The sequence below is a fragment of the Trachurus japonicus genome, chromosome 24 (genome assembly GCF_045865225.1).
Source record: "Trachurus japonicus isolate A0001 chromosome 24, Traja_1.0".
In the NCBI taxonomy this organism is placed as follows: Eukaryota; Metazoa; Chordata; class Actinopteri; order Carangiformes; family Carangidae; genus Trachurus; species Trachurus japonicus.
The window spans coordinates 30,285,805-30,312,556 of record NC_140930.1 but is presented as its reverse complement, the minus strand read 5'-3'; the positions used below and the strand labels follow the sequence as shown (position 1 = coordinate 30,312,556).

The window sequence follows — 26,752 nt, the reverse complement described above, 5'->3', positions numbered from 1 at the left end:
TTCCTTTTGTGACTGAATACAGTGTATGGGAGTTTTTAACAAAAAGTTTGCCTATGCACCTGTCTGTTTAAAATAGATGTGCAAAGTGTTCTTTCCAAGGCTGTAAAACAAGCAACAACAAAAACAAAAATTATATGAATAGAACTACATTTACCTAGTTTTCAAACATGGTGGTAATCTGTTGATGAATCATGAAGGCTCAACACTATTTTTAAGTAATGTCAGTATTTTCAGATGTATTCATTGATTTATTTTAAGAACAAAAGGTGGGTTTAAAGGTCTCCATATCAAAACTTCCAACATTAATTGACACTGTAACCCTCAAAATAAATTAGCAATATTATTATTATTATTATTATGAGTGGGAAGGTTTACAATAATTCAATTGCCTTGGCTGTTTGGAAGGCATTCCTGTTAACATGTTTATGATGGGCTTTTGTATGAATCCTAAACAGGAGAATGGGAGAATGGTTTCAGTAATTTTGACCCCTGTTGTTCGTGCCCCTAATGTAATATAAAGAGAACAGCTGTGCTGTTGTGTTACATGGCCACAGTTTAACACTGGGTAAAAGGACACCATGTCCTACCCAACAAGAAAATGAGGTGGCCATGAACTGTACCACATCAAAAGGCTATTGGCTATATTGTGCTACGGATGTGGGCAGGAATGAACGAGTGCACTGTTAGGAGAAACTGAAAACCACCACCTCCTTGTTTGTGTTCATAGTTCAAATGCAAAGTGATGCAAACAAGTGTGACTTCCTAAAATATGAGCTGCACACGTAGCTGTGCATTATGGTCTCATAAAAGGATATTGATGTGTTGACATACAATAGCAAGTTAATGTTGCAAAGATCATTGAATGTTATACTGTGACAGAAGTTAATGTAGTTACATTGTTTAAGCTGTAATGATTTTAAAGGATAAAGTCAAAATATATAGAGCAATTGTAGGTGGGGTATACAGTAAGTCCCTATTGTGCTGATTGAAGACTTTTGAGACTTAAAGTGGATCAGTTAACTGATTACTGTCCAAATGTTAATAACTGCATGTACATTCACTCACAGAGAACTTTATTTGGAACACCCGAGCATTTCCTTTCTTTTTCTCTCAAACAGCATCTCTTTTTTGTTTTTTGTTTTTGTGGCATTGATTCCACAAGATGCTGGCAACTTTATTCTGAAATTCTCTTCCATGTCAACATGACTGAATGAGTTTCTGCTGATCTATCAGTTGCCCAGTCTCCCCTTCTGCCACATCATAAAGATGTTCTTGGTCTCAGACTAGAGAGGTCACTGGTGTTCATGTTGCATCATCCTGTCAGAAGCAACCATTGGGAGATGGTCCAACTGTGGCCATAAAGGGATGCATATGGCCATCAACAGTCTTCAGATTGTTGGCCAAGGACACTTCACAAGCAGGTTGTCTTCTCTCTGACGTTTACTAATGTGAATCTTCTGCTGCATTTGCATGATTTAATGCATTGCACTGCTGCCACATGATTAGATAACTGGTGTTCAGGTGTAATGAAGTGCTCGGTGAGTGTGTATTTGATGTATTATCAGGCTGCTTGTTCCATAATTGTTGATACTTTGAGTTTACGTGATATGTTGTTTTCCAACAGATAAACAATGTGTTCCAGGGTGTTAATATTTCTGATCGGAGCTGTGTTCATCCTCTCTCAGGTAAATGCTCATCTCAGTCTGTATTGTATATGTTTGGACATGACAGAGCAAGGCACTAATTAAAATCTGTTCAACTTTTTCTTTCTTTTTTTTTTTTTTTTTTACAATCTAACATTCAATTGTAGTGTAGACAATGTAGAGTCTAGAATATATACACACACACACACATATGGAAGCCGAGAACGGCCACACCCATATTTTTTAAAATGACCATTTTCTCGTGATAGCGACTTATTATGTCGTTATCTCGATAAAACAAAGTCTGTTTTCCGATGATAACAAATGTATTTATTTATTTATGAAAAAGTCAGTTTTTCTCCTGATAAGGACATTATTTCCTCATCTCGTTATAACAAAGACCGTTTTCTCTTTATAAATTAATTTATGGTGGAATGTCTTGACATTATCCCTAACAACACGGTACTGGTGGAATCACAGTTCCACCATTTAATTGGAATGTACTGTTCAGCTCGAGCATGGGGCAGTTAACTCCAGTCCACTCTACTTGCTTGTGTGATTATTGTCCACTTATACTGAGCCTAATTCAGCTGTCAACAATAACTTACCGGTAAGTTATACTTAACATTAGTTTGTTTACTGGATGGTCTGGGTTTATTTAACCCAGACCGCTAGTGGCAGCTCTTGAAGTCTGAAATCAGGACGACATAAATCAGCTCACACTGATCTGAGTTCTACACATGGTTCTGGACAATATTATCCCACGGAAACAGCTCTTCTATTATATCTCTAGATGTGTGTTTTCAACAGACACCATTAGTTGAGTTAACTTGCGACAGACTCGCCTTTTTAGCCTCTTGCTCTGAACATACAGTGGCTAACCAATTGCATTCAACCAGTGAACCCTGTTGCGAGGCAACCATGTCAACACATCCTATGATTATTTCGTTATCACCAGAAAAGGGTCTGTGTTATAATGAGATGACAAAATAAATGAATACATTATCACGAGAAAACAGTCTTTGTTATATCGAGATAACAAAATAATAAGTAGTTACCACGAGAAAACGGTAATGGAAAAAGAAAATGGACGTGGTCGTTCTGGGCTTCCGTACACATATCTTCTTATTCATTTAACAAAAATATCATTTGTAAAGAATTAATTTATTTAACATATATGTATCTGTGACTTTTTATGAGCTCAAAAAATGATTTATTTGATGCTTACTGAATTACTGTAACAACAGAAAGAGTCGGCTACTGTACTGTTGTTTACTTCTTCTTGGCAGTTGCAGAGCCATGGATGTTCAGAGCCCCCAGGTAAGGTCTTCATTAACCTCAAAGGGACAATTAATTGCAAAGCCAACAGGAAATTAATACAACAACTTGACTCACTAGAAATACACAAAACTATATAAAAAGGGGAGTTCTCTGGTCTCTTGTTCTGCAGTCTTTGGGTTTGTTAAACATGTTTTTTGGTTAGATGACTGATGACTGTGCTTAACGACCAAGGTACGTTTTATCAGTCTGTTTTCTGGGAATAATTGACATAAGGAGAAACCAGAAACAAGCTGTTTTTTCGTTTTTTCGTTTTGGAAAAAAAAACGGAAATCAAAATTTCAGTTTGTTTTCTCGTTTTTGGTTCTTATTTAACAAAACGAATTTACCACTCAATATTTTGTTTCCGTGGGTGGGCGGGTCCTCTGATTGGCTAGTGTGCTTCCTTGCCCTGTGCCCTTCAAAATAAAAGTTCCTCAATTTGATAATGTCGACAAAAATATTACTGTAGGCTAGTAGGCTACAGACACTAGCAGACATAGAGTACCCCATCACCCACAGTCAAGACTGACACGGCTTCAAATAACAATAATAGTAGGCTATTCATAATGAAAATGAGAACTTATGAAGTTATGATGACTTCAGTGTAGATGTTTAGCCACAAGGTGGCGCAGTTATTACACGAAGATCTGAGGGCTTTACTACGACGGAGGCTCACAACATATCGTGTGTATTATTGAAAGCGAGGGGTGTGCCTATAGGCTAGTGAGTACAGAGTGTCTACTCTGTACAGTGACAAAGACTGTACAGTATACTGTACTGTAGCGAGATTCACGCAACGCGTGAAATGTGAGTGACAGTGATCACACACAAGAGCATTATGACTGATAGCTCCCCTGGTAGAACAGCTCCCTCAGTAAGCTGATTCATCCGTTAGTGTGGGTTCGAGTCTCAGTTTAGGTTGTACCATTAATTAATGTGTTTTCTTTTCATCATTATGATCACATAAGGCTTAAGTTTGAGCAAATAAATGAGCAAATGAGCATTAATTCTCCGCCGGGCCGAGGCACCAACTTCCCTGCTTGTGTACGTATTTGTCTGCAACGGCTTATGACACGCGCCTTCCCTGCAGACTGACAGCCCAGGACAGGTGCTGAAGTGTGGGAGAGGAGGGAGAGACTGGGCTCCGCGGGGCTCTTGCAACTTGCAGCGGATCAGGAAGGGTGGAGGACCGACATGACAGGGGGTCTTGGTCTCCTGGTACCTGTGCTGGCCAGGAAAATGCACAGTGTACACGTGTACATATTTAAGTACACGTTCACATCCCTATAAACATGTACACAAGCAGGGAAGTTGGTGCCTCGGCCCGGCGGAGAATTAATGCATTTATTTGAACTTAAGCCTTATGTGATCATAATGATGATGAGAAAAGAAAACACATTAATTAATGTTACAACCTAAACTGGGACTCGAACCCACACTAGTGGATGATTCAGCTTAATGAGTGAGCTGTTCTACCAGGGGAGCTATCAGTCATAATGCTCTTGTTTGTGATCACTGTCACTCACATTTCACGCGTTGCGTGAATCTCGCTCCCCACGAGTGAAATGGCCACTTTGAAGTAGTATCTATATTGAACGAAGTTACTGTACAGAGTAGACACTCTGTAGCCTACTCACTAGCCTATAGGCACACCCCTCGCTTTCAATAATACACACGATATGTTGTGAGCCTCCGTCGTAGTAAAGCCCTCAGATCTACTCTTCGTGTAATAACTGCGCCACCTTGTGGCTAAACATCTACACTGAAGTCATCATAACTTCATAAGTTCTCATTTTCATTATGAATAGCCTACTATTATTGTTATTTGAAGCCGTGTCAGTCTTGACTGTGGGTGATGGGGTCCTCTATGTCTGCTAGTGTCTGTAGCCTACTAGCCTACAGTAATATTTTTGTCGACATTATCAAATTGAGGAACTTTTATTTTGAAGGGCACAGGGCAAGGAAGCACACTAGGACCCGCCCACCCACGGAAACAAAATATTGAGTGGTAAATTCGTTTTGTTAAATAAGAACCAAAAACGAGAAAACAAACTGAAATTTTGATTTCCGTTTTTTTTTCCAAAACGAAAAAACGAAAAAACGGCTTGTTTCTGGTTTCTCCTTATGTCAATTATTCCCAGAAAACAGACTGATAAAACGTACCTTGGTCCTTAACACAGGTCAGAGATATTGTTGGAGTCAAATGTTTGTTTGTTGTCAATCAATGTCCCCAGTTGCTTGTGATGCTGGACAACTTCAACAGTTTGAGCAAAAATATGAGGAACAGATAGAGGCTTCTTTCTGAAGTTGATTATTATTATTTATAGGCTATATGAGATACTGCAGCTCTTTGATTTTTCTCATGCATAAAATTGTATACATTTAATCAACAACAGAGTAAACAATCTACTTCCTGTTTACACTAGCTCACACATGCCCACACAGCTAATATCTGATACAGAGTTAAAACAGTCTGTCTGGATGGAAATTGTTTTTGTTTTAAAACTTTAAAGTGTAAAATGACAGCAGAGTGGTGTGGCTTTGGCCTGGGTGGAGCCCTATGAAGTTGGAAGGATTGGATTTGGGAAATGCATGAAAAAAAATATTTTATTGCATATGTTTTGTCTTCTCTACAAAAAAATAAGAAAATCATCTCAGTTTGTAAAAGTTCAATTGCACTCTGCATTGTTGCATGCAATATCAGCCAGGTTGTAGAACCAAATATTTTGCAACCATGCGCAACCAATTCCTTTTGATGTGATAAGGCTTTACACTGAGAGACCTACTGTACTATTGCACGTATGTCCGTCCTGGGTGAGGGATCCCTCCTCTGTTGCTCACTCTGAGGTTTCTCAGATTTCTCCCTGTTAAAAGGGTTTTCCATGGAGTTTTTCCTCAGTGGATGTGAGGGTCTAAGGACAGAGGATGTTGTGAGGATGCAATGTAAAGACCTTCGAGACAAACTGTTTGTAACAATGGGCTATACAAATAAAAATGTCTTGCCTTGCCTTACTACGCACTTCAAATGTAATTCAGATGGTGTAGTTATAAGCAATCACCAAGATGACCACCCTCATGGTTGTTTTCTTTATTTTCACTTATTTTCTCTCTTATCATTATTATGTTCCAGTAAATGTCTACATTGCTGAGCTGATGGTGGAGAGCAATGTCACACTGGAAGCCCAGACTCTCCTGTCAGTTTTGAATTCGACAACTGGTCTCACAGTGACAAACGAAAAAGTGGACATCATAGAAAGCCTAGTGGCAGCAGGTGAGGCACTTCCTTTTCTCTGCAGTTGTTTCAGATTGTGACAGCTTGAGGGAGGGGTGGTGATTGTTATGGGTACATATAGTAGTTAGGCTTAGTGAAGCTAAATACCTCATGTAATCTAACACTAACACTGGGTTACAATCCAACTCAGGTAAGTAAATGTTAACTAGCCTACATCTTCATGTGTTAAAAAAAAAAAAAAAAAAGGCCAGCCTTTGTAGTGAATTGCCAATCATGAAATTGATTTTGTTTGCTTCGTAGAAAAAAAAAATCATACTGGATAATTACAACTAGGTTTTGATCAATCAGACACAGTCCTAAAGAACAAGTCTGTCTTCTCAACAAAATCATTCTGAGGTAACATCATGCCACTAGAAAAACAAGGCCTACTTCTATATAAAAAAGAAAAATCTACTGACACTTTTAATTCACACCAACTTCCCCAAAAACAAAATGAAAAGCAGATAGGCCTACAGTTTTTGCTGTGCCTTAGATGCTAGTGGTTAGAAAAGGGGGTAACACTTTACTTGAATAGGTATTCATAAGATTGACATAACACTGTCATAACCATGACATAACAGCTGTCATAAACATCAATGAATACTTATGACAGCTGTCGTTAAGTATCATTCGGTAAGTTATGTCACTTAATGCAAAGTTGACATTGTTTGAGAAGTTTTTGTTCTGACAACATGACATAAAGACAATTTCAACTTTAAACATAGCAGACCTAATTGCCAAACTTAAAAAATGATGTCAAGTTCTCATAACAAGGACATCTCAAATAATGTCAACTTTGCATCAAAAGTGACATAACTTACCGAATGACACTTAACGACAGCTGTCATAAGTATTCATTGATGTTAATGACAGCTGTTATGTCATGGTTATGACAGTTTTATGTCAATCTTATGAATACCTATTCAAGTAAAGTGTTACCGAAAAGGGTTATCTTCTTCTATAGACTATAGAAAGCATGACGCTACTTGAAGCTGAAAATACATTGTGATTTTGGACATTTAAAAGTCCCATTTGCGAGTTTTACCATGCCAGTCTAGAAGTAACATTGTGAAATCAAGTTTGATGCTGATGCTGTCTTAAAGAGAGGCAGAAAGAACATTAGTAGTAAGTAGTGTAGTAGTGTTCTTTACATCCATTCATTGAGGTTTGTTCTTGAGTTGTTGTTTTTTTAAACTTTTGTTTCTTTTTTGCCTAAACCTAAAATGTGAAATGTATTCTCTTGAGCTTATAATCATAATAACTATGGACCTTTGTTGCTTTTCAGTAGCTAACTTTGATTGAGGGACCTTTTGTCATTATAGTAATGTTCTGATAACTGCGCTACACCTTTTAGACTGCCTGATCATTGGTGAAAAATTCAACTGCAACTGCTCTGAGGGATTCACTTGGAGCAACGAAGTGTGTGACGATACCAAATGCTGCAGAGACACTACTTGCAAAGAAAATGTGACTTACATCGCACCACTCTGCATCCCCAAAGTCAGAGGTATCACTCAAGAATTGTGACAAATTCCTCTTTTTTGTAGTTGTTCTAGTCTTAATTTATTTGTTGTCTATTGTAAATGAATGTGGTATTGCAATAGGGCTGACCACCTTAAAGCATATCAGTGGGGTGGAACAAGGAAACCTACTGCACATCTCTGATAAATCAGTGTAATTAGCATGTTTACATCTCAAGATTATAGGCACATGTTAAGTTTTCACACATATCTGCACATGCATATTATGCTGCAGTATACTGCCGTCCCCTCCGCTTGACGAGCTCTAACCTTAAAAGTACAACAGAAATGACAGACACAACAGCCGGAAGTCAAGCTATAGCTTTACTACCATGCTGCTGCCACAAGTGGGTGATGAACTACAGGATGAATACAAACAGGCAACAGATCAACACAGAGATGTTGTGACATCAGATTGGTATCTATTTTTAGCTTTAACTGGGGAAAAAACGCTGTTTGCCTTGCTTGCCCTTCTGGCATGCCATTGTTGTGTATAGCCTACTACTTTTTTCTTAGATTTGACACCCATTGCCATTAACAGTTAAGATCAATGGATCAGTGACACTGACGGCTTCGGGAGCCGTTTGGGATGCCTCCAAAGCCACAAAGGTACACTTTGCTTTGATGACAAATTTGTGCCACTGAAGGACATAGTCAAAAATGAATGATTGAATGCTCTTTCTTTTCAAAGCTTCAAGCGGAAGTTGAAAAAATGAATGGCTTGGAGTGCTTCAACATCACTGAGAACAGGTATTTTATATTGCAAATAAATACATAGATTCATTGATTAGATTTTATCTTTTCTTTCTTGATTATATTTTCTCTAAATTAAAGATGTTTTACTTGGTTTATTTTGATATATTTAGGGAATTTATCATTCGACTTCAGATTAAAAAAAGAACAATCCAGACATCTATTTAATTTCAATTGTATTTACTGTTACAAATTAGTAAAATATGAAAGTAATTTTTAGAACATCTACTGACCAAGAAACTAAGAAACGCACAAAAAAAAAATCATCATAAAATGTTGTCCATGCCATTAACCACCTATCTTCATTGTTTCTGAATCTCATAGGACTGAAAGTGCCGACTTCGTCGCAGTCGTCAGCGTCAAATTTGAGAGTTCTCGTCTTCAGGCCGTAGTGAATGAAGTGAAGGAGATTCTCAAGGCTGAGGTTTGGGTCGACACTCTAGGTCAGTAAAAACTGATTTACCTGGAATCATTTAGATTTAGGTTTAGGTGTGGCAGTAATGCATCAGTAACCCCTCCATTACATTTCTCTCACTTTCTGTTTCCTGACCTGTGTTTAAAACAGAAAGATTGTGGATTTGCCGGAAACTGCAGTTAGTACTGATGTCCACAACAACTACATTTTTGGTGTGTTATTGTAAATCCTAACAATCTCAATGACTGGAAATCCAGATCCAGAACTGTCCAAAACATGGAAATCATATGCCTCCTAATTTATCAGTTTCAATTGTCAATGACCTACAAAATAATGCTTACAGATATAATGGGAGCCGACTGATTGTCTCCGTTTAGGCTGTTTAAATCCCTCAAAGCCCCACAGTTTTTCCGAAGGTAGTGTCAGATGGCTATTCAAACATACACCAAGAGGTTTGTTTACTTCAAGCAAGCCGACATGTTTGTAAATGGAGCTATAATAAAAAGTCGTGTGAAGTCTCGCGTAAGAGTCAAGTTGACGGCTAACTATGTTTATAGGTCGCCTGAAGCTCTGCCGTTTCTTTTATTAACAAAGGATTATCAGCTGATAGCCACAACGTCTTTGTAGCAGTAAGAGTAGGCCTAAGTCTGGATATTGTTTATTCTGCCCGTGAACATACTGAGCGTGTCAACGTGAGACTTCACAAGACTTTCTATTACAGCTCTGTTTACAAACATGTCGGCTTTCTTGAAGTAAATAAACCCCTCGGTGTTTGTTTGAATAGCCATCTGACGCTGTCTGTGGAAAAAATGTGCAGCTTTGAGGGATGTAAACAGCCTGAACAGGGAAGATCAGTCAGCTCCCATTATACGCTGCCGTGCGTGGACAGACAGAACTACTGCATAACAGGGGCAATTAAAACAACAATCTTCAGAATCCTTCTTTTAGACCTAAAATATTAGGAATTAGAAAGGCCCCAGGTTGAATTTGCCCGGAATTCAATGGGAAAGAATTTGTCGGTATTCATGGATATCCACAACAGATGTACATTACCCACCTTTAGTTTTCCACATTAACCAGAATCAATTCCGATCATGACTGGGACACGTGAGTATGCACTGCTGAACTGGACAGGTATCTCGCTTTAGACCAACGTCTTGGATGCATATAGATCACCCATTTAAAGGCTATACCTCCCTCTTCATGCCTAATCATAATTACTGATGTGCATTTATTTATCTTTCTGCATACAGGTATGGTCACCATAAAAACCCCAGGGTCTATAGTGACATACGGGTCCACTGTCGAATTCAATTGCACATATGAGGAGGACGGACACAGTGCAGGATGGAACATGAGCAGGCCAAATGAGCGCTTTGAACTCAACAATGGCACTGTGGTGACAGTGAGTGACATGTGTACCTCCGGGAGATCCTGTGTTGCTCTTACAATTCAGAATGTGATTGGCTTATGGGAAGGCAAGTGGAGAGGTTTCACAATATACCTGAAGTTAAACTGAAATCAAGTTTGAAATATCCCTGTGTTTGTCTAGAATGTATTTATTTGGTCAACGTTGTAATTATCAAAAAAAGATTTACAGTAATGAAACTTATCGGCAGGATATCAGTGTCCACTGGAAATTTGAATTTTTGTCTGTGATAGATAAAGTTGTAATGTAATTGGTGCAGATTTTGAGTAGATCACTTTTTAAGGAAGGAAAAGGAACACTTTCTCCAAAAACCACACAACACATTTAAAAGAAATGGTCTTGTACAGCCAATCATTGACATCACCAAACATCATCATCAATATCATTAATTTGTTTGCCACGGTGTAGTCATATCTATGAATTGAATTACTCTGCTTATACATACATACACGACCATAGAATAAAGGCTAGATGTAGCCCACATAGATGTCATCCATAGTCCTCTGAAGACAGCCATCTTGACAGTGTCTGACTCCACCTATCTCCTCGACAATCCGGAAATGGGTGGAGCATTTAATTTCCATTTCCATTTCCTTTTGAACCATTACTTTAACTATGTTTACATCCAAAACAAATCTATTGGTGATCTGAGACATCTGTGAGAAAAAGAAATCATATTCATATTCAGCCCATTTCTGATGTCATCTACATGTTTCCTGCAGGTACATACGAGTGTGGATTCATGAAGAACGCTGTCAGGCACATAGCCAAGGCACATCTGAGTGTGGCTCTCCTGCCTGATGAGATCACCTTGACAATCAACCCTCTCACTGTGGACTGTGAGGGAAAAAAAAGCGTCCATGTCAGTGTCACTGCAACTATCCAAAACAGCCCAGAGCCTTTTGTTGTGTGGTGGAGCCTCAAGGGGGAAAGGAAAAACGATCTAAGAAATACATGTAAGACAAATCTGTCTGTCCATTTTATTCTGTCTCTTAGCTGCAACATGTAAAATTGACGGACAAACCTAACTCTAACATCTTTGATTACAGCTTCGGATTATACCTTGGTCTATTCCTTCAAGGCTCCAATCCAATGCACGAAAACACTTGAGGCACAATATGTAAATGTCACTTTTAAAAACAGAGAAAATCAAACGAAATCGGCACGAGTGGATATCCCAGTAATCTATGGTACCTGATTCTTTAAATAAAACTATTTTAACTGCATTTACACTTATTTGCACCCATTTGCATTGTTTTTTGTGCATCCTCCAATAATTTGCAATATTATTCTTAAAGCGGGTGAAAAATTTTGCGAAGAGGATGGAGAAGATGGACTCCCTTGGCCTAAAACCCCAGGTAAAGATACAGTGATTATTCGAACATGTCCAGAGGGCAGGGTCGGCTACAAGTCTCGCACTTGTGGCGGTACTACCTGGGAGCCGGTGTTCTCTTTCTGCATCAAAGAGGAGTTGAACAAAGTTTCCAATGAAGCTGACGTGAGTGAGACTTCGGTTCTATCTGATCTATCATCTTTCCATGTCATTATTTGATTTTTTTTTTTTTAACTATTAACTATTACTATTAACATTTTGTACATTCATGGTTCTGAATGGTTCTATAAAGTCCTGTATTCATTGATAATTGAAAATGTACAGAAGATATCAAGCTACACCTCTTTGCTCTTATCAATAAGATTCTGCCAATTTATTGACTTTTTTTGCTAGAATTCTCAGACCCTTACATTGTTTACAGTGTAGTGAAGAGAGTAGGAAGGAAGCCAATTAAAACCAAGCTGAAAATACACCAAACAACTCCAACTATAGGCAACATACCTAGAGGCCTGGATGTCCCTATGGATTCAAGCAATTTTTTAAAATTATCTTAAATTGTAATCACTCCAGGTATAAGCATGCATTAAAACAAAAATGTACGTGGCTTGTTCAAAGATTCTTGGAAAATATGTTAGAATAGAGTTAGGGGGTTAGAATATGTTATTGCTATCAGTTGTGTGTCTGTACTATAAGAAACACTAATTTTCAAAATCACAAAACCACTGAGTTTAAAGATTGAAATTATAATTCCCGGTCCTAAATGTTTAAACCCCACCCACATTTTTCATAACAATGCACTTTACCTTCTTCTTCTACACTTATATGGAAACACTTTGCTTTTCTCTGTTAGAACTTCAGAATGGGGCTGGGGGCTACCCAGGCAGTGGCCATGGATATATTTAAAGGACTTAAGAACAGCTCTTCATTTTCCTCTGAATCTAGTGATGCTACTGCAGACATTAGTGCCTCCATCAGCATTCTGGGTGTGATGGCCGATGGATCAGGAAATGTTGCCTTGGATGACGATGTCTTTCCGGTGAGCCCCCAATGATTATTGTTACTTTTACTGTTAAAGAGCACACAAAGTCCTACTCAGACTCTTCATCATCATACCCTTCTCAGCAGATGTAGCTGCTCAGTTGTCATGGAGATTCTTTACTTGCTGTCACATAAACTCTGTAATATTTTTGGTCATGTAATAAGAGGTGGTTGTATAGGGTTGACAGATTCAAATTCAAGCATGAGCGGCTTGTTAGACTGTGTTCACCTGAAGGCTGACAAGATAATTTCAGAGATTTGCTTGACACCAGTGCCTATTATTGCAAAATGTGTCGAGGGCTGTATTTCTTTATTATGTATACAATATTTTTATAGCAAACTGGGATGCCATACGGCCAGTTTGGGAAAAACTCACACAGCTAATAATCAAGCTCATAACCAATTTATACAAAACAATCAGCTGGTGCCCTCAATAGCTACTGTAATAAGGCCGCAGGCCGCAGGAGTAGGCTACTGCAGTTTTCAGGTCACAGCAAATCAGCATGCACCGCAAACATGTGACAGATACAAGACCCACTGCATGAGACTGGGGGTAATATTGTATAGAATATGTGATGTACCTGACCAAACTTTAAAGCCCCAATATGTAACTTATTTGGCTTTCATAAATACGTATTTCACTGAAGTGGAATCACACTCGCATACAAATGAAAGTTTTCCTGTACCTTAGATTGAGTTGTTACAAGTCGTTACAAATACATAAGTGGGCGACGCACCGAACCGAGGCTGCCATGTTGCATCGCTACTTTTTACGTTGAGTGGCAGCGTGACCGTAGGTAACCATAGAAACTCAGTGGAGCTGTCGGCTCGGGGAGAAAGTTTTCCAGGTAGCGCCTGTTAAAACTGTCACCACTGTGTAGTGTGAGGAAGGACGGAGGCACTGGTGTTGCATTCAGGTGCAGTCAGGCAGACGGCCGTCGGCAAACCAACCGCATGTCATTTTACTCGACCAGAGAAGGACGGTAAAACGTGGGTCAGGTAAACAATACGACATCACCAGGACAACATATTGTGACGCCTGTATTGTTTTGCCTCATGCTGGCGGACCACTTGTTTACATAGATGCTTGTTTATCCTGTTACATGCAGCGTCTGTTGTCTGTCTGACGTCTGCCCGATTTCACGTGAATGCAACATCAAGAATGCGTTCCGATATGCAACCGCACCGCTAGATGGGGAGAATTCCTACACATTATACCTTTAAGGTCACAAAAATTAAATGATTGTAATAACAAGCCCAACATTTTTGTGCTGAGAATTATTATTATCATTAGTTTAAAATGATTATGGTATTGGTTCTGGTAAGACTACGACTGTGACATCTGAGAATAAATAGATTTTTCCCTCTTGTATTTATTCTCTCTTAGGACTTTGTTGATGCAGCGAGTAATATGTTGAATAACTCTTGGACTGGGGTCAACGAATCAACTGTTCAAAACATGTCATCAGCTTATCTATTGTCTGTGGAAGGTCTGGTGAAAAATATCCAAGTAAAAAATTCCAAAACACTCAGTAGTCAGAATTTAGACCTCGAAGTCTGCACGGGTGAAGACTGTAATGTGACAGTGTTTGATATCGGCGTGAGACTAAACCAGAGCTCAGGAACCATGAAAACTGTTGCTGTAAAAAATATTATGAATAAACTGAAAAACAACGTCCCCAAGACAACACCTACAAGTCTGTTACTCTCAGCCACCCTGGAAGGCAACGATACGTCTGTGCAAATTAAACTGGACTTCCCCATTGAGGACCATGGTCGCAGGACACCTCTCTGTGTTTTCTGGGACACCAAAAGCAATAAATGGTCACAGGAGGGATGCGTTCTTAATGCTAGTCAAGGGAACTATACCAGCTGTGAGTGCAACCACCTGACGTCTTTCTCTGTCCTCATGGCCAAAAGCGACATATCTACTGAGGTACTGGACATGATCACCACTGTGGGCCTTGGTGTGTCTGTCTGCTCCTTGCTGATCTTCCTCATCATTGAGGCTCTGGTGTGGTCTGCTGTGGTCAAGACCAATCTTTCGCACTTCCGTCACACAGCAATAGTGAACATTGCTGTTTTCCTTTTGCTCGCCAACTGCTGTTTTTTGGCTTCCAGCTATCCTGAACACATCTCCGAAAACATGTGCCTGGTTATGACCGTATGCAAGCATCTGTTTTACTTGGCCATGTTCAGCTGGATGCTGTGCATGAGTGTCATGCTTGTCCACCAGCTCATCTTTGTCTTCAGCCCACTGAGGAAAAGGGTCTTCATGTTCCTCTCCAGCATTGTGGGTTATGTTTGCCCAATTCTAATAGTGGGATGCAGCTATGTGTATGCCAAATACACCGACAAACCCTACTTCAAAAGGGAAACCTGCTGGTTGGTTTATGAACAACTCTTGGAGGGTTCTATGCATGCCTTCCTCCTTCCTGTGGGAACTGTTATTTTGACAAATCTCTTTTCCATGGTGGTTGTCATCGTTACTCTAATGAAGTCCTCGATCCCTGACAGCAAGTCAGACGAAAAGGATGCAGTCAAGAGCATCCTTAAAGTGGTGGTGTTTCTAACACCTGTTTTTGGAGTGACATGGATCATTGGCTTCTTTCTGCTCATGATGGATCCGGATGATCCCATGCATCAGGTTGCCAACTACAGTTTCGTCATCCTCAATTCCTTTCAGGTAATTTGAAAGCAACCCACCTGAGCATAATCTTGATATTAACACATTTCCTATCTGAATACCTGTCCTACAACTTAGGGTGCACTATCTTTTTCACAAATTAAACCTGCAGGTTAAAGTGATACGCCAACATTTTTTTTCGTGTCTTGCCTCATTCCTGAGTCCATGACCAGCAGATAGACACCATTCTTTCGATTGTGCGTGCAGTAACAAGGGAGATAGAGCCGCATCGCCCGTAATTAGCTTAGCTCAAACACTGGAAGTGTATGGGTAGGGTCCATGGCACTGGTCCGACCTCCCATTAGTCCGACCTCCCATTGGTCCGACAATTCGGAGTAATGAGAGTTCGAACTAATGGGAGGTCCTCATTAGTTCGAACTGGACTAGTTATTAGTCAAACTCTACATTTTTACCGTTCACTATGCATTTATATTATTATTCATATAGGCTCCACCTGTCAATAAGACACACGTGGAAGAAGAGGTGCAGTTTATTATGTTTCACCAAGGAGGAGCTGTCATTACGCACGACTTTTACGCACTGCTGCGCGCTCATTAGTGTCCGTAATTAAACCTTGACACTCATATCAAATCAAACTTACATTACAGACAGGTGGATTGGGTTCTCTGTCTCTCTCTCCCACTCCGAACAGACAGACGGACGCAATCAGAAAGGAAACGGAGGCTGCGCATTGATCCTTTTTTCCTTTCTGGGATCAAACGGATCATGTGCAAAACAAGCACTTCATATTAATAACATATAACGCTCATTATGCTTCCAGCCTGTCTAGCCTCTACCTGGTGTTTTTACTAAACTTAACCAACTCCTTTCTTCATTGCCTGAACCTAACCAAAGCCAAATTTACTTTTTTCCCTCTCTCTCTCAGTCTGCTGTCAGCAGGAGCGGCGGTTGCAGCAGGCTCGCGCCCGTGAAGTGAGCTCAAGCCTCCAGGTTCAGCCGATTATCAGTTTACACATCTTGATCAGCATTTATGATGGTTGTGCGCGATCTGACATGATCTGGCTCTCTGACTGAATGTGGTTATATTCTGGGCCACGCGTGTATGTGTGTGATGTGCGTAGAGAGAGAGAGAGAGAGAGAAGAGCTTGTCACAAAGTAGCGATGACAGTTCGAACTAACGGGACCACCCATTGGTTCGACCTCCTATTGGTCCGACTTGTGGTTGATTTTGTCGGAGTAACGGGAGGTCGAACCAATGGGAGGTCGGACCAATGGGAGGTCGGACCAATGGGCAGTTCCCGTATGGGTAGTGTTAGCCTGCCGAATTTGGCGCTACTCAAGCTAGCCATTGTGACCAACGCACTTCCGGTTACTTTCACAAAATAAAACACCCGTTGCCCTTTACATACAGAAAACCACGACGATATAATTTGTGCTTTTACTTTGAAATAGGAAGCTAACCTACCCTCAGTGTAGCTAGCTTGAACCAAAATAAACCTTCTTTGCTTGAACCCCCAGTTTTGACCGATCTCGTCCCGTTACCGGCATTTGACCGCTCAAGATGCCTTACCGGAGAGTTTTGTCAGCTCTGAGACGAAGATCGGCCCGCCGGTTTCCATTTAGAGTGGCTGAAGAGTTTCTCTGATGACTTTAGGTGGAGGCAGGCTAACATTACCTATACACTTCCAGCGTTTGAGCTAAGCTAATTATGGGCGATACGGGCTCTCCCTTGTTACTGCACGCACAGTCGAAAGGATGGTGTCTATCTGCTTGTCATGGACTCGGGAGTGAGGCAAGACACGTAAAAAAAAAAAAAATGTTGGCGTATCCCTTTAAGGGTCACAGTATGACATTTTTGGTTTTGGATTAATTAGAATTACATGTTAATAGAACTGAAAAAAATCAACAAAAACAATTTTGTTTTATTAAATAGAGAACAGTGGGTGTAGATTACTTTTGCAAGTTTAATTTCAGAGAAAAATTATTTCTCTTTTGTCAAGTGCAGTTTAGTGCACATCAGTGTATTTTAATCCAATCTTTATGCCTATCGTGAGTCCAGCAAGATTTCATGAGTGCAATGCAACATCACCAACGATGTATTGGATCAGTGCTTCCCTGGTTGTTATTATCCACACCTACAAGCAGTGACAGAAGATCACTGCTCAATATAGTGATATCTGACTGTCAGCATTAGGAATTTGTATGGGTGTCTACCAGATCCCATGTAGTATACAGTATAGTTGACATGATTGCATATAAGGGAAAGGTGTTCACTGGCAACACTTAATGTAAGGTAATTATCAGAGGACAGTTTAACCTATTCGACGGCACATGTAAACGTCCACAATCAAAACCTCTACAACTTCACTGTAGATTGTACTGCATTGGGTGAACAAGTCAATTTCCTGCATTGGTTTGATTTATCTCATACTTCTTCCTCTTCTCTTGCAGGGCTTTTTCATTTTGATAACAGGGTGTATTGCTGAGCAGAAGGTAGGTTTGTCATTTTATCAAAGTTATATCAATCACACTTTATGTGTGTGTCAATATGTCCATCGATATGATTGAACTCAAATCAAATAATAAGTACACCAAGTGAACAAAGCATTAATGCCTTGGCGTTATAAGTCCTGGAAATCTTGTGCCATGGTCTGAGGCCTCGGGGTCCAACAAAAAAAATGCATTTAGAACCAAAAAACGTTATAAAGCAATCCATTTGTGCTGTTATTAACAGGTTCGAGAGGAACTGTTGAAGCTCATAATGGTAAGTTCACCAATAATGTCTATCCAAAATTAGGCTACACCACAATATAATGAAAATGTGTATTATTTGACTCTGTTTCTACCCTCAGGCCAAATCAAAAGGAAAGGGTACCAGCACGAAGAATTTTAATTCTACTACATACACAAAAGACAAATGAAATCTGAGGTCAGTCGTTGTATTGTCTTCCATCCATTTGTGCATCTTCACAAAATTCCAATAAACATAACGTTTCAGGGCTATTAAAAGCTGCTGGTTGGGTTCCTGCACCAGCATGTGAGCATCACTTGTTCACAAAGCTTTGAGCTGAATGATAACATGCTCACAGTTCCAGATGAAGAAGCACACGGAACACCAACTTCATGCAGACTGTTGGCTGAGGACACTATTTCCAGATGCCCCATAAACACATCTACATGCAAACACACATCAGTAGATGCTACATTTTACAGTTCACAGATGCTCCTTGGTTGCCTACTTACATACAGGAAATGGGTATATTTAGGTGATCTTGATTCTATCATTTACGGGGTCAGTTTTTTGAAAAGATTTCTGGTCAATTACCCCACCAGGGTTTTTTGCACAGTTATAGTTTTTGGGATATCTCACAGGATAAATTATGTGTTTTTATGATTATAGCATATATTGTGCAGCAGCGTCCAGTGGCAAATGCTGCTACAATAACTGCAGCAACTAGCAGCTTGATTGGCTATGCCAAGTACCATGGAATGGGTCTGTCAATCACTGCATCTTCTCTATATTTCAGATGGTGCCGACAGAAACATCAGTTCACATGCACATGTACACAGCTCCACTTGTAGCCTTCAAGAGACCATGAAATAGAGTTTGCTTTATGTTATTTTATATTTCACAGACTGTTACATTGGGTTTGATGATTGTAGTAAGAAAAGGTTGATTTTTTAGCTTTTATTTAATAGAATATGTTGTGCATTGTTGCCGACTTCAAATGCTGACCATGTAGGGAAATACATGTGTCTGGCTTGGTTTGACAATTTTTATTTAAAGTCTGTAAATGGGTACTATTTCCACATGAACCATAACCTGTATGTTTGCATTGTAAGCATTATATATATCTCAAATGTAATGTAATGACACCAAATAAAATAAAGATAAGGAAAATAAGGTATTTTATTGTTCTTCACATCATGTTCGATTTAGATATTTCAATCCAAATTTACAAATTTATAACAAAGTTAATTCATCAGACTACATTTGATTATGTTTATTGTTGAAATAAACCACACTTGACACAGTGGTGCAGAAGCTGGAGAGCTTAGTATTCCTCATTGCACCACTATTGGTTAGATTTATTTTTAGAATGGAATATTAAACGACCATGAGGGGAAAAAATGGAAATAAAGCCACTACAAAAAATGTGTTTCACTGAGCTCTCCTTATAACAGTGAAGACTGCCAGTGTCAGAACCACCGTCCCAGCTGCACCACCGATCAGCGCTCCCAGAATGCCTCTGTCCATGTTCAGGTGCTCACATGTTTTGCCACTGTAGTAGGTGGTCTGGGTTGTTGCACATCTGAAAAGCAGAAAGGCATTGTTTATTTGTATCTTATTTCTTATTCTTATTTCTTAGCTGTTAGGAGGCTTTTTACTATAAATTACATTCTAACTTAACTTGCAGGTTACTGCTATCACCTTTTAACTTCTCTTTATGTCTTAGATTGGAGGCCCTTTATGTCAAAGTCAGAGAATGAGGTCATGGGGTCCATCATATTTATGAAGACACAGCCTGATATTCACCATGGAGTCTTTAGTGATGTCTACTCCTTTACAAAACACACACCTGCATGAGGCTCTGCCTTCGCTCTCCACACAAACTCCTCCATTAAAACAAGGGTTGGGGTAACAGGGGTCGGCAGCACGTGCTTCTCTGTGTTTTGGAGCCTCGGGCCTCATTTCTACCTCACTAATTGGCTCCTCATCTGTTATGCCATTATTTTGTGCAACTGGTTGGACAGGCACTTCACTCTTGATCAGGTGGGTCAAATCTAACAAAAAATACAAACAAAAACTTTTTGAGTAATGTGAAGTGCACAGGTATTTGCTGTTTCAGTCAGAATGTGTAATAATGAATTGACTGCAGGTAAAACAACTGATAATTCCACTTCTCACCATTGAATTCAGCCGTGATGATGAGGTTGTTGTTCTTGAGGAAGCTTCGTCTGTGCAGATGCTTGTGAGACATAAACGTGCTCCAGCCAAAGTCTCCACCACGATAGCACTTGCAGTTTTCATCCCACACTGCCCCGGAAGTACTTGTGGGCTTGTTCCAGCGGGCATGAGTGTCTGAACAGAGGAACAGGCAAAAATGTACTCAACATGCTCTCAAGTTTTCAGATATATTTGAGCTGTGTTGTTACATAATCACACATTATTATGCTTGAAACAGGACTGAGATAATTCATAGAGTTCAAATTGAACTGTTCCATTTAGGCTACAACAAAGACAGGTGTCAGAGCCATTGTCTGACATGTTTAAAAGGATAGTTCAACATTTTGGCAACTCCAAAACGCTCTGGTGGACAAGTTATGACCTGCACATTCACCACGCTATGAGATAATAACGGAACATTACTAGACAGAGTTGTTTTTGAGGCAAATTCATGCAAAGCCGCTGTTGCGCATTGCATTTGATGAGTTTGATGAAGGAAACCAAGAAATCCCATGAGCCTCCATAGCGTAGCTCTGAGCAGCTTGCGGCTCTGCTCCGCCATTCTAAAAATAGCTTGCACCGACAATTAAAGGTAACGAACCTACTGCTAAGACTATAGGGATTATGGCAATTTGCCAAAAATGTTGAACTATCCCTTTAAGTCAGCTGAAACACTATTGTGACTCATGAAAACAGGGTCTTGTGACTGACTGCATGGGGCATCCCTCATTAAAAAGAGGTGGCTTTATAATTAGATGAATCAGCCCCTATCATCCTCCTCGTCAATGTCCCATTTCTTCAGTGGCCAATGCCATTACCTGTGGTGAAGCTTCTTGTAGAGGACATCCTCAGTTTCACATCAGGGTCCTGATCCATGGCAACGATGGTCACCTGCCTGTTTTGGGCCGGCCATTGCATCACTGCATCATTTTCCCCGCTGCAGAGGTGGAAGGTCATGCCGACATAGTCTTGGTAGGCACCGTCTCTTCCATTGGGGTAAACACTGATGCCGAAAGAGTAGCCCTCTGAGCTGAAGAAGCATCTACTTTTAACTGGGGTGCCAGGGGAAGTGGTTGTGAGGAGGTTGGTGAAGTTGTGGATTTGCCACACAGCACTGGGGCAACTAGTCTCAGTAAGAGTGATGTCATCAATTAGGATAGCACCCGAGGAATTGGATGATCCTCTGATGCCTTGGAAGAGATAGCGAAACTTTTCTGTGACCTTCAGAGTGACATGGGCTATTTTCCAGGCACTATCTCCATTACCTGAGAGACAAGAGGCAGGTAAGGTAGTTACACTCCTGCAGTTTGTGTTTTAATTGAGTCATAGTAAACCTTCATACTATATGGGACAGGAAAAAAAACAAACTTTGACAAATATGGAAGTAATAGCTTATCGATAAGAACATTTACCAATGATGGTGTGGATTTTCCTGACACTGCGCACAGTCCCTGTGCCGTCATCAGTCCTGAGCCATATCACCAGTTTGTCCCCAGCTTCTCCCGTCATCTTGTAGAAGAACTGCAGACACTGCTCATCTCTGTTGGGGTAGAGGATACGAGACTCCAGCAAGGCACTGCTGCCAACTGCACCAGAGGATGTGTCAAACTTCATGAAGTAGCCAGCGTCTGGGAAGAGAAGCATGGGTCGCTACATTTTCTGATAATGGGTTTTGTCATAGTAGTAAAAGTGCTGGTAGGAATAAAACAGTTATTCATGGTTGAGTAAGATTTCATTCAGCTGTTTCAGTTTCTGGGTCCTGGTATGGTAGTTAATTAAACAGTGCAAGGTGAAGAGAATTGTACTTATTTTCTTACCTATTTATATTATTTATCTTTATTTATCTTCTGACATACAGTAGATCTAAATAAGACTTAGTTTATTTACACAGTTACAATAATGGAGGAAAGGCATAGGGCTTAAAAGGCCTTAAATCACTGTCAATCAACATACAACATTGAATATCAAAGACTTGAAAAAAAAGAAAAATAATAATCATGACAGACTTTAGTCAACAATCAATAAGATATTTAATATATGGTTTCCTGAATGTGTTGAATGTATTTGTGGGGAAAAAACCTGAGATTTGCGTTTGTTATACTCTTTTTGTTTATGACCTAGGAAATGTTTCCAATACCTCTGCAGCGCCCCACCAAGGTGTGATCGGTATCAGCTGGACTGCTCAACGTCTGTACCCAGTCTGTGTTGTCTTGTTCATTCTGGATCATCCCACAGATGTTGATCAACTCAAATGAGCACTGGTCCAGAAGAGTGTGTGTGCTGGCTGCAAAAGGACATCAACAGTCAACCTACAAAACCTAAAGTACCACCTGCCTGTAACAAATCAAGACAGTAACAGGATTAAGGCATGATGAACTCCCTAGCCACCCTTTACTGTATTTATGTAGGTGTTGGTTTTACCAGCAAAAGTTCAGGTCAGAGTATGTTAAAGCAACTTTTTGAAAACTATTGCCACATAGTCAACATTACGGAAGCTGGTTTATTGTTATAACAATATCTTTTCACATTATAACGTGAAAGTATCACGTTATAACGTGAAAGTATTACGTTATTTCATGATAAGATGTTTTCACGTTATAATGTGAAATTATTAATATTTTTTCATGCGATAAAGTACCTGTTGAGATATGTGGTTAGTTTATCCAAATGACGCCTGTTTGGAAGTGCAGTGAAGCTCTACCTGTGGAGCTGCTAGGCTACCGCCGCACGAGCGGGTCACAGCCGGGCTGCTGTGGTGGTCGGCCGGGTAACCTCCGCTGTCATCCCGGTCTCCCCCGGCATGACGACGTAGGTCATCCGGCCAACCACCTCAGTAGCTCGGCTGCTGCCTCTGTGATGGTCCTCTTGTGCGGTGGTAGCCTAGCAGGCGTCGTCATGCCAGGGGAGACCAGGATGACAGCAGAGGTTACCCGGCCGACCACCACAGCAGCCCGGCTGTGCTCCGCTCGTGCGGCGGTAGCCTAGCAGCTCCACAGGTAGAGCTTCACTGCTCCGCGAATGGCAGAGCAAACTTCCAAACAGGCGTCATTTGGATAAACTAAGCACATATTGGGGATCTCAACAGGTACTTTATCGCATGAAAAAATATTAATAATTTCACGTTATAACGTGAAAAGATATTGTTATAACAATAAACCTTTCTTATTTTCTTCTACTAAAATTAGCATGCTAACGAGGTAGCCCTAGTCAATCTTATCACCTTCTGCTGAGTCACTGTGGCGCCAATCTGCCCTGAAAACAAATAGCTGCTCAGAGGACCTGTTGTCTTTTACACATTGTTGTCTTTCCCTAGCTGAAGATCTTGATTAAACATTTGAATAGCTTTTTATAGACTTTCTGCCCCAGTGCTGTTTACATATGACAAAACCAGAAGAGACACAAGGCATGGTGTCCAACAGTTATGAAAACATATAGTAGGCTATATACATTCTGATCAGCCACAGTGGTTTTTGCTATAATTTTGGTGTTGCGTGTCAGGACTATTCACTATGTAAATTAATAGAGGACCCTGCCTGTTAGGCCTATACTATGAAAATGGTTACATATTTGCTTAAATGCAAATACATGGTGACAAGGAGAGGCTGTCAGTCTACACAATGTGACACAACTTCCAGTGTGGACAGAACAGACGGGAAGTTAGAATTTATTTGCATTTATTTGTATTTTTTATCCCTTTGTTGAATGTTTGGCCAATATTCAAGTTTGTTTGTTTTTTTTAGCTTTGTTTTCATGCCCCTCAACTCCACTTTACATGAACATACATTAGTGTATGTGATGTAAATGAGCAATACTCACATCTGAAATCTACGGTCACCATGTCACCATAATGTGATAATGTGATTATGCTTGATAAACAAGGATGTACAGCTTTTTAAACTCTTTGTGGGTCTAAAACAGGACATGAACCTTCTCTAAACTTAACACGTGCAGGAGTATACTCACCACAGTCGTACATGCGGTTGAGCCTGGTGATGTCCACAGCACTGAAGTCAAGCCGCTGGCCTATGACCTCGTTGAAGTATGGTATGGCGGTGGTGATTGTGGGGATGCTCTCGTTCTTGTTGAAGGACAGTGGCCTGTAGTGCATGATTGACTCATAGTCATATGGCGTGTTCAGATCAGTGATGAAGTCATCTTCATACTTATTGAAGTTGTGCTCCTTCCCTGTAAGGAGAGAACAACACTTTCACTGTCCATATAAACAGGGCTTGAAATGAATGTGGTGTTTGGAAATAAACGTCTCCAGAAAAAAATTGATGTGGCCGTAGGAAATAAAAGTCCCTGGAAATCAATAAAAATGTTACTTTTTTAAAAAAGTATAATGACTGAATAAAAACAAATATTACACTTATTTATGTCTACATTTATTTCCTGATTTATTTATTTCAGGATTCATTTCATGGCTATTTTTATTTATTATGTCATTCTGTCCAGCTTCACTAGTGATATAATCGTCAGACTCAGCAACTAAAGGTAAAAAAAAATAAAGTAAAATCCACCCAACCTCATGAACATGTCACTGATTATCTAATTAAACTAAGTGGACCTTATGATGAGACTGTCTTGGTGTACAATTCTTCAGATCTATGTGATTTTTTTCTTTTATGTTTATTTGATTCTTGAGTTTCTTAAGTGCATACTTCAGTATGTCTAAAGCTGTGTCTCTGAATGAAACAAAGATTTGATCATTTTGACCCACCTTCTTCAATCTGATCCCACCAGATCTTGACATAGTCATCTCTGTCTGAGCGGGACTGTTCGTGGTAAAAGCCCAGAGCGTGGAGGAGCTCATGCTGCACGATGGCCTTTGTGTCACACCTGGCCCCGATGGACACATTCTGACCCGTTTTATCGTCTCCAACATATGACCAGCATCTGATAAGATAATAAATCTAAGGCACTTTCACTGTGTAATGAGCTTTAAATAGCATTTTATCACAGCAGCAGTTCCTAATCTTTGTTTCTTCCATCCTTGGTTTTGATGACTTGACAATTTGGCCCATAAAAGTTGTGCAATAACCATGTTTTCAAAGACAATCTGGCAACCTGCATCTCACCCAGTGAGCTTGGTGAAGGAGATGTAGCTTTTCTCTCCCTCGTATGGCTTGAAGTCCACGCAGGATCTCAAACGGTACTCCTCAAAAGCCTGGAGGATCACACCTTTGGCATTTAGATCTAAAGAAATAGAAATGCATGTCCCAATCAGTACATGTTATTCAGATTTTATGTTGGTAGAAACATACTTCATTACTATGCACAGCATACCTAAAGAATCAGTCAAGATGTAGGGGATGGGAAACACCCATCTTCTTGTTTCATCAAGGATTGCATTTCTGCTTTGCTGCAAGACACAATCAAACCTCAGAGGGAGTACCTGTACACTTTCATGTTCTTATATAAAAAAAAAATCTCTACACAGGCTGTATATACTGTACTTACATCCCCAGCAATGTCTCCCTCAAACAGGTGGGTTAACTCTGAAAATGTGGAAGATTAGTTATTAGATATTCTGAGGTTCAAGGTTCAAGGTGTCTTTATTGTTGTGCAGCCAGCAAAGAGAAGAACCACATCATACAGTGCATACATAAAAACAACATGAAAACTCACCAAACAGTCAGGACATAATAAATACAGCATGAGAGTGTGATACAAAATACAGCATACATATGATATAATAAAATAAAAGGCAGCACAAGGATAAAAAGAGGAGCTAGTTAGAAGACTCACATGGATGAATATATGAATATCAGTCAACAGAGCACATCAGTGACAAGTTTAAAACAGTTACCTCTGTTGATCTCAAGTATGTCATCCCTCAGTTCACCTGCATCTGCATTATCACCTGGAGGATACACATTTGTTTAGCTTAGAGTTAAAGATTAACAAATAAAGGAGCTTGTTTTATATGAATATGATCAGTAAGGTTAATGGAAACCAACCAGTAGGTGTCGGAAGAGCTTGCACCTAACACACAAGAAGAGACACTGGTTGACCATCCACAAAGACAATTTTTCAATTTCTTTGTGTAATTTCAAATTTAAGTTCAAATACTGTACCATCAAAGCTGCAAAGACTCCAACCAGCGCAGCAATCTTCTTCAGAGTGTCTCCAGTGCCCATGTTGTTACTGGAGAAGCAACGTGTTGCCTGATGCCACTGTCAACATGCCTGTGAAGACGGTGGCTGCAGAGGAACTTTGATCAGGATTGTTGTGTTTAATGAGTAACAAACATTTCACACGTGTACCGGCTGTCACCCTCAACACTTAGGGGAGAGTGGGGTAAGTAGTGCCTTACCCCACTAAATTGCCTTTAAAGCAAGGGGATTATAATGCCCCCAACTAAAATATGTACATATAGTTTAGGATGTTGTGCATACAATCACTTTGAATCTAAAATAAACTGTTTCAGAAATA

General features: G+C 40.0%; 2 protein-coding genes across 2 annotated transcripts; one reads left to right on the top strand and one right to left on the bottom strand.

Moving 5' to 3' along the window:
* Positions 1-1,631: 1,631 nt before the first annotated feature.
* adgrf3b (adhesion G protein-coupled receptor F3b) lies at positions 1,632-19,170 on the top strand. Its single transcript, XM_085770384.1, has 16 exons — positions 1,632-1,701; positions 6,094-6,234; positions 7,589-7,741; positions 8,296-8,363; positions 8,446-8,504; positions 8,832-8,950; positions 10,176-10,400; positions 11,074-11,307; positions 11,401-11,541; positions 11,650-11,849; positions 12,535-12,720; positions 14,110-15,408; positions 17,821-17,862; positions 18,104-18,133; positions 18,222-18,298; positions 18,897-19,170. The coding sequence occupies exons 1-15, from the start codon at positions 1,632-1,634 to the stop codon at positions 18,288-18,290; spliced, it is 3,036 nt and encodes a 1,011-aa protein (XP_085626510.1). The 3' UTR covers positions 18,291-18,298; positions 18,897-19,170.
* mep1a.2 (meprin A, alpha (PABA peptide hydrolase), tandem duplicate 2) lies at positions 19,132-26,502 on the bottom strand. Its single transcript, XM_085770385.1, has 14 exons — positions 26,395-26,502; positions 26,278-26,302; positions 26,127-26,180; positions 25,778-25,815; positions 25,604-25,679; positions 25,396-25,513; positions 25,038-25,213; positions 24,281-24,502; positions 22,455-22,601; positions 21,730-21,945; positions 21,136-21,582; positions 20,279-20,452; positions 19,950-20,154; positions 19,132-19,682 (listed from the first exon to the last, which is right to left on the bottom strand). Exons 1-14 carry the CDS (start codon positions 26,455-26,457, stop codon positions 19,532-19,534), a joined length of 2,112 nt encoding a protein of 703 aa, XP_085626511.1. The 5' UTR covers positions 26,458-26,502; the 3' UTR covers positions 19,132-19,531.
* Between the last annotated feature and the right edge of the window lie 250 nt (positions 26,503-26,752).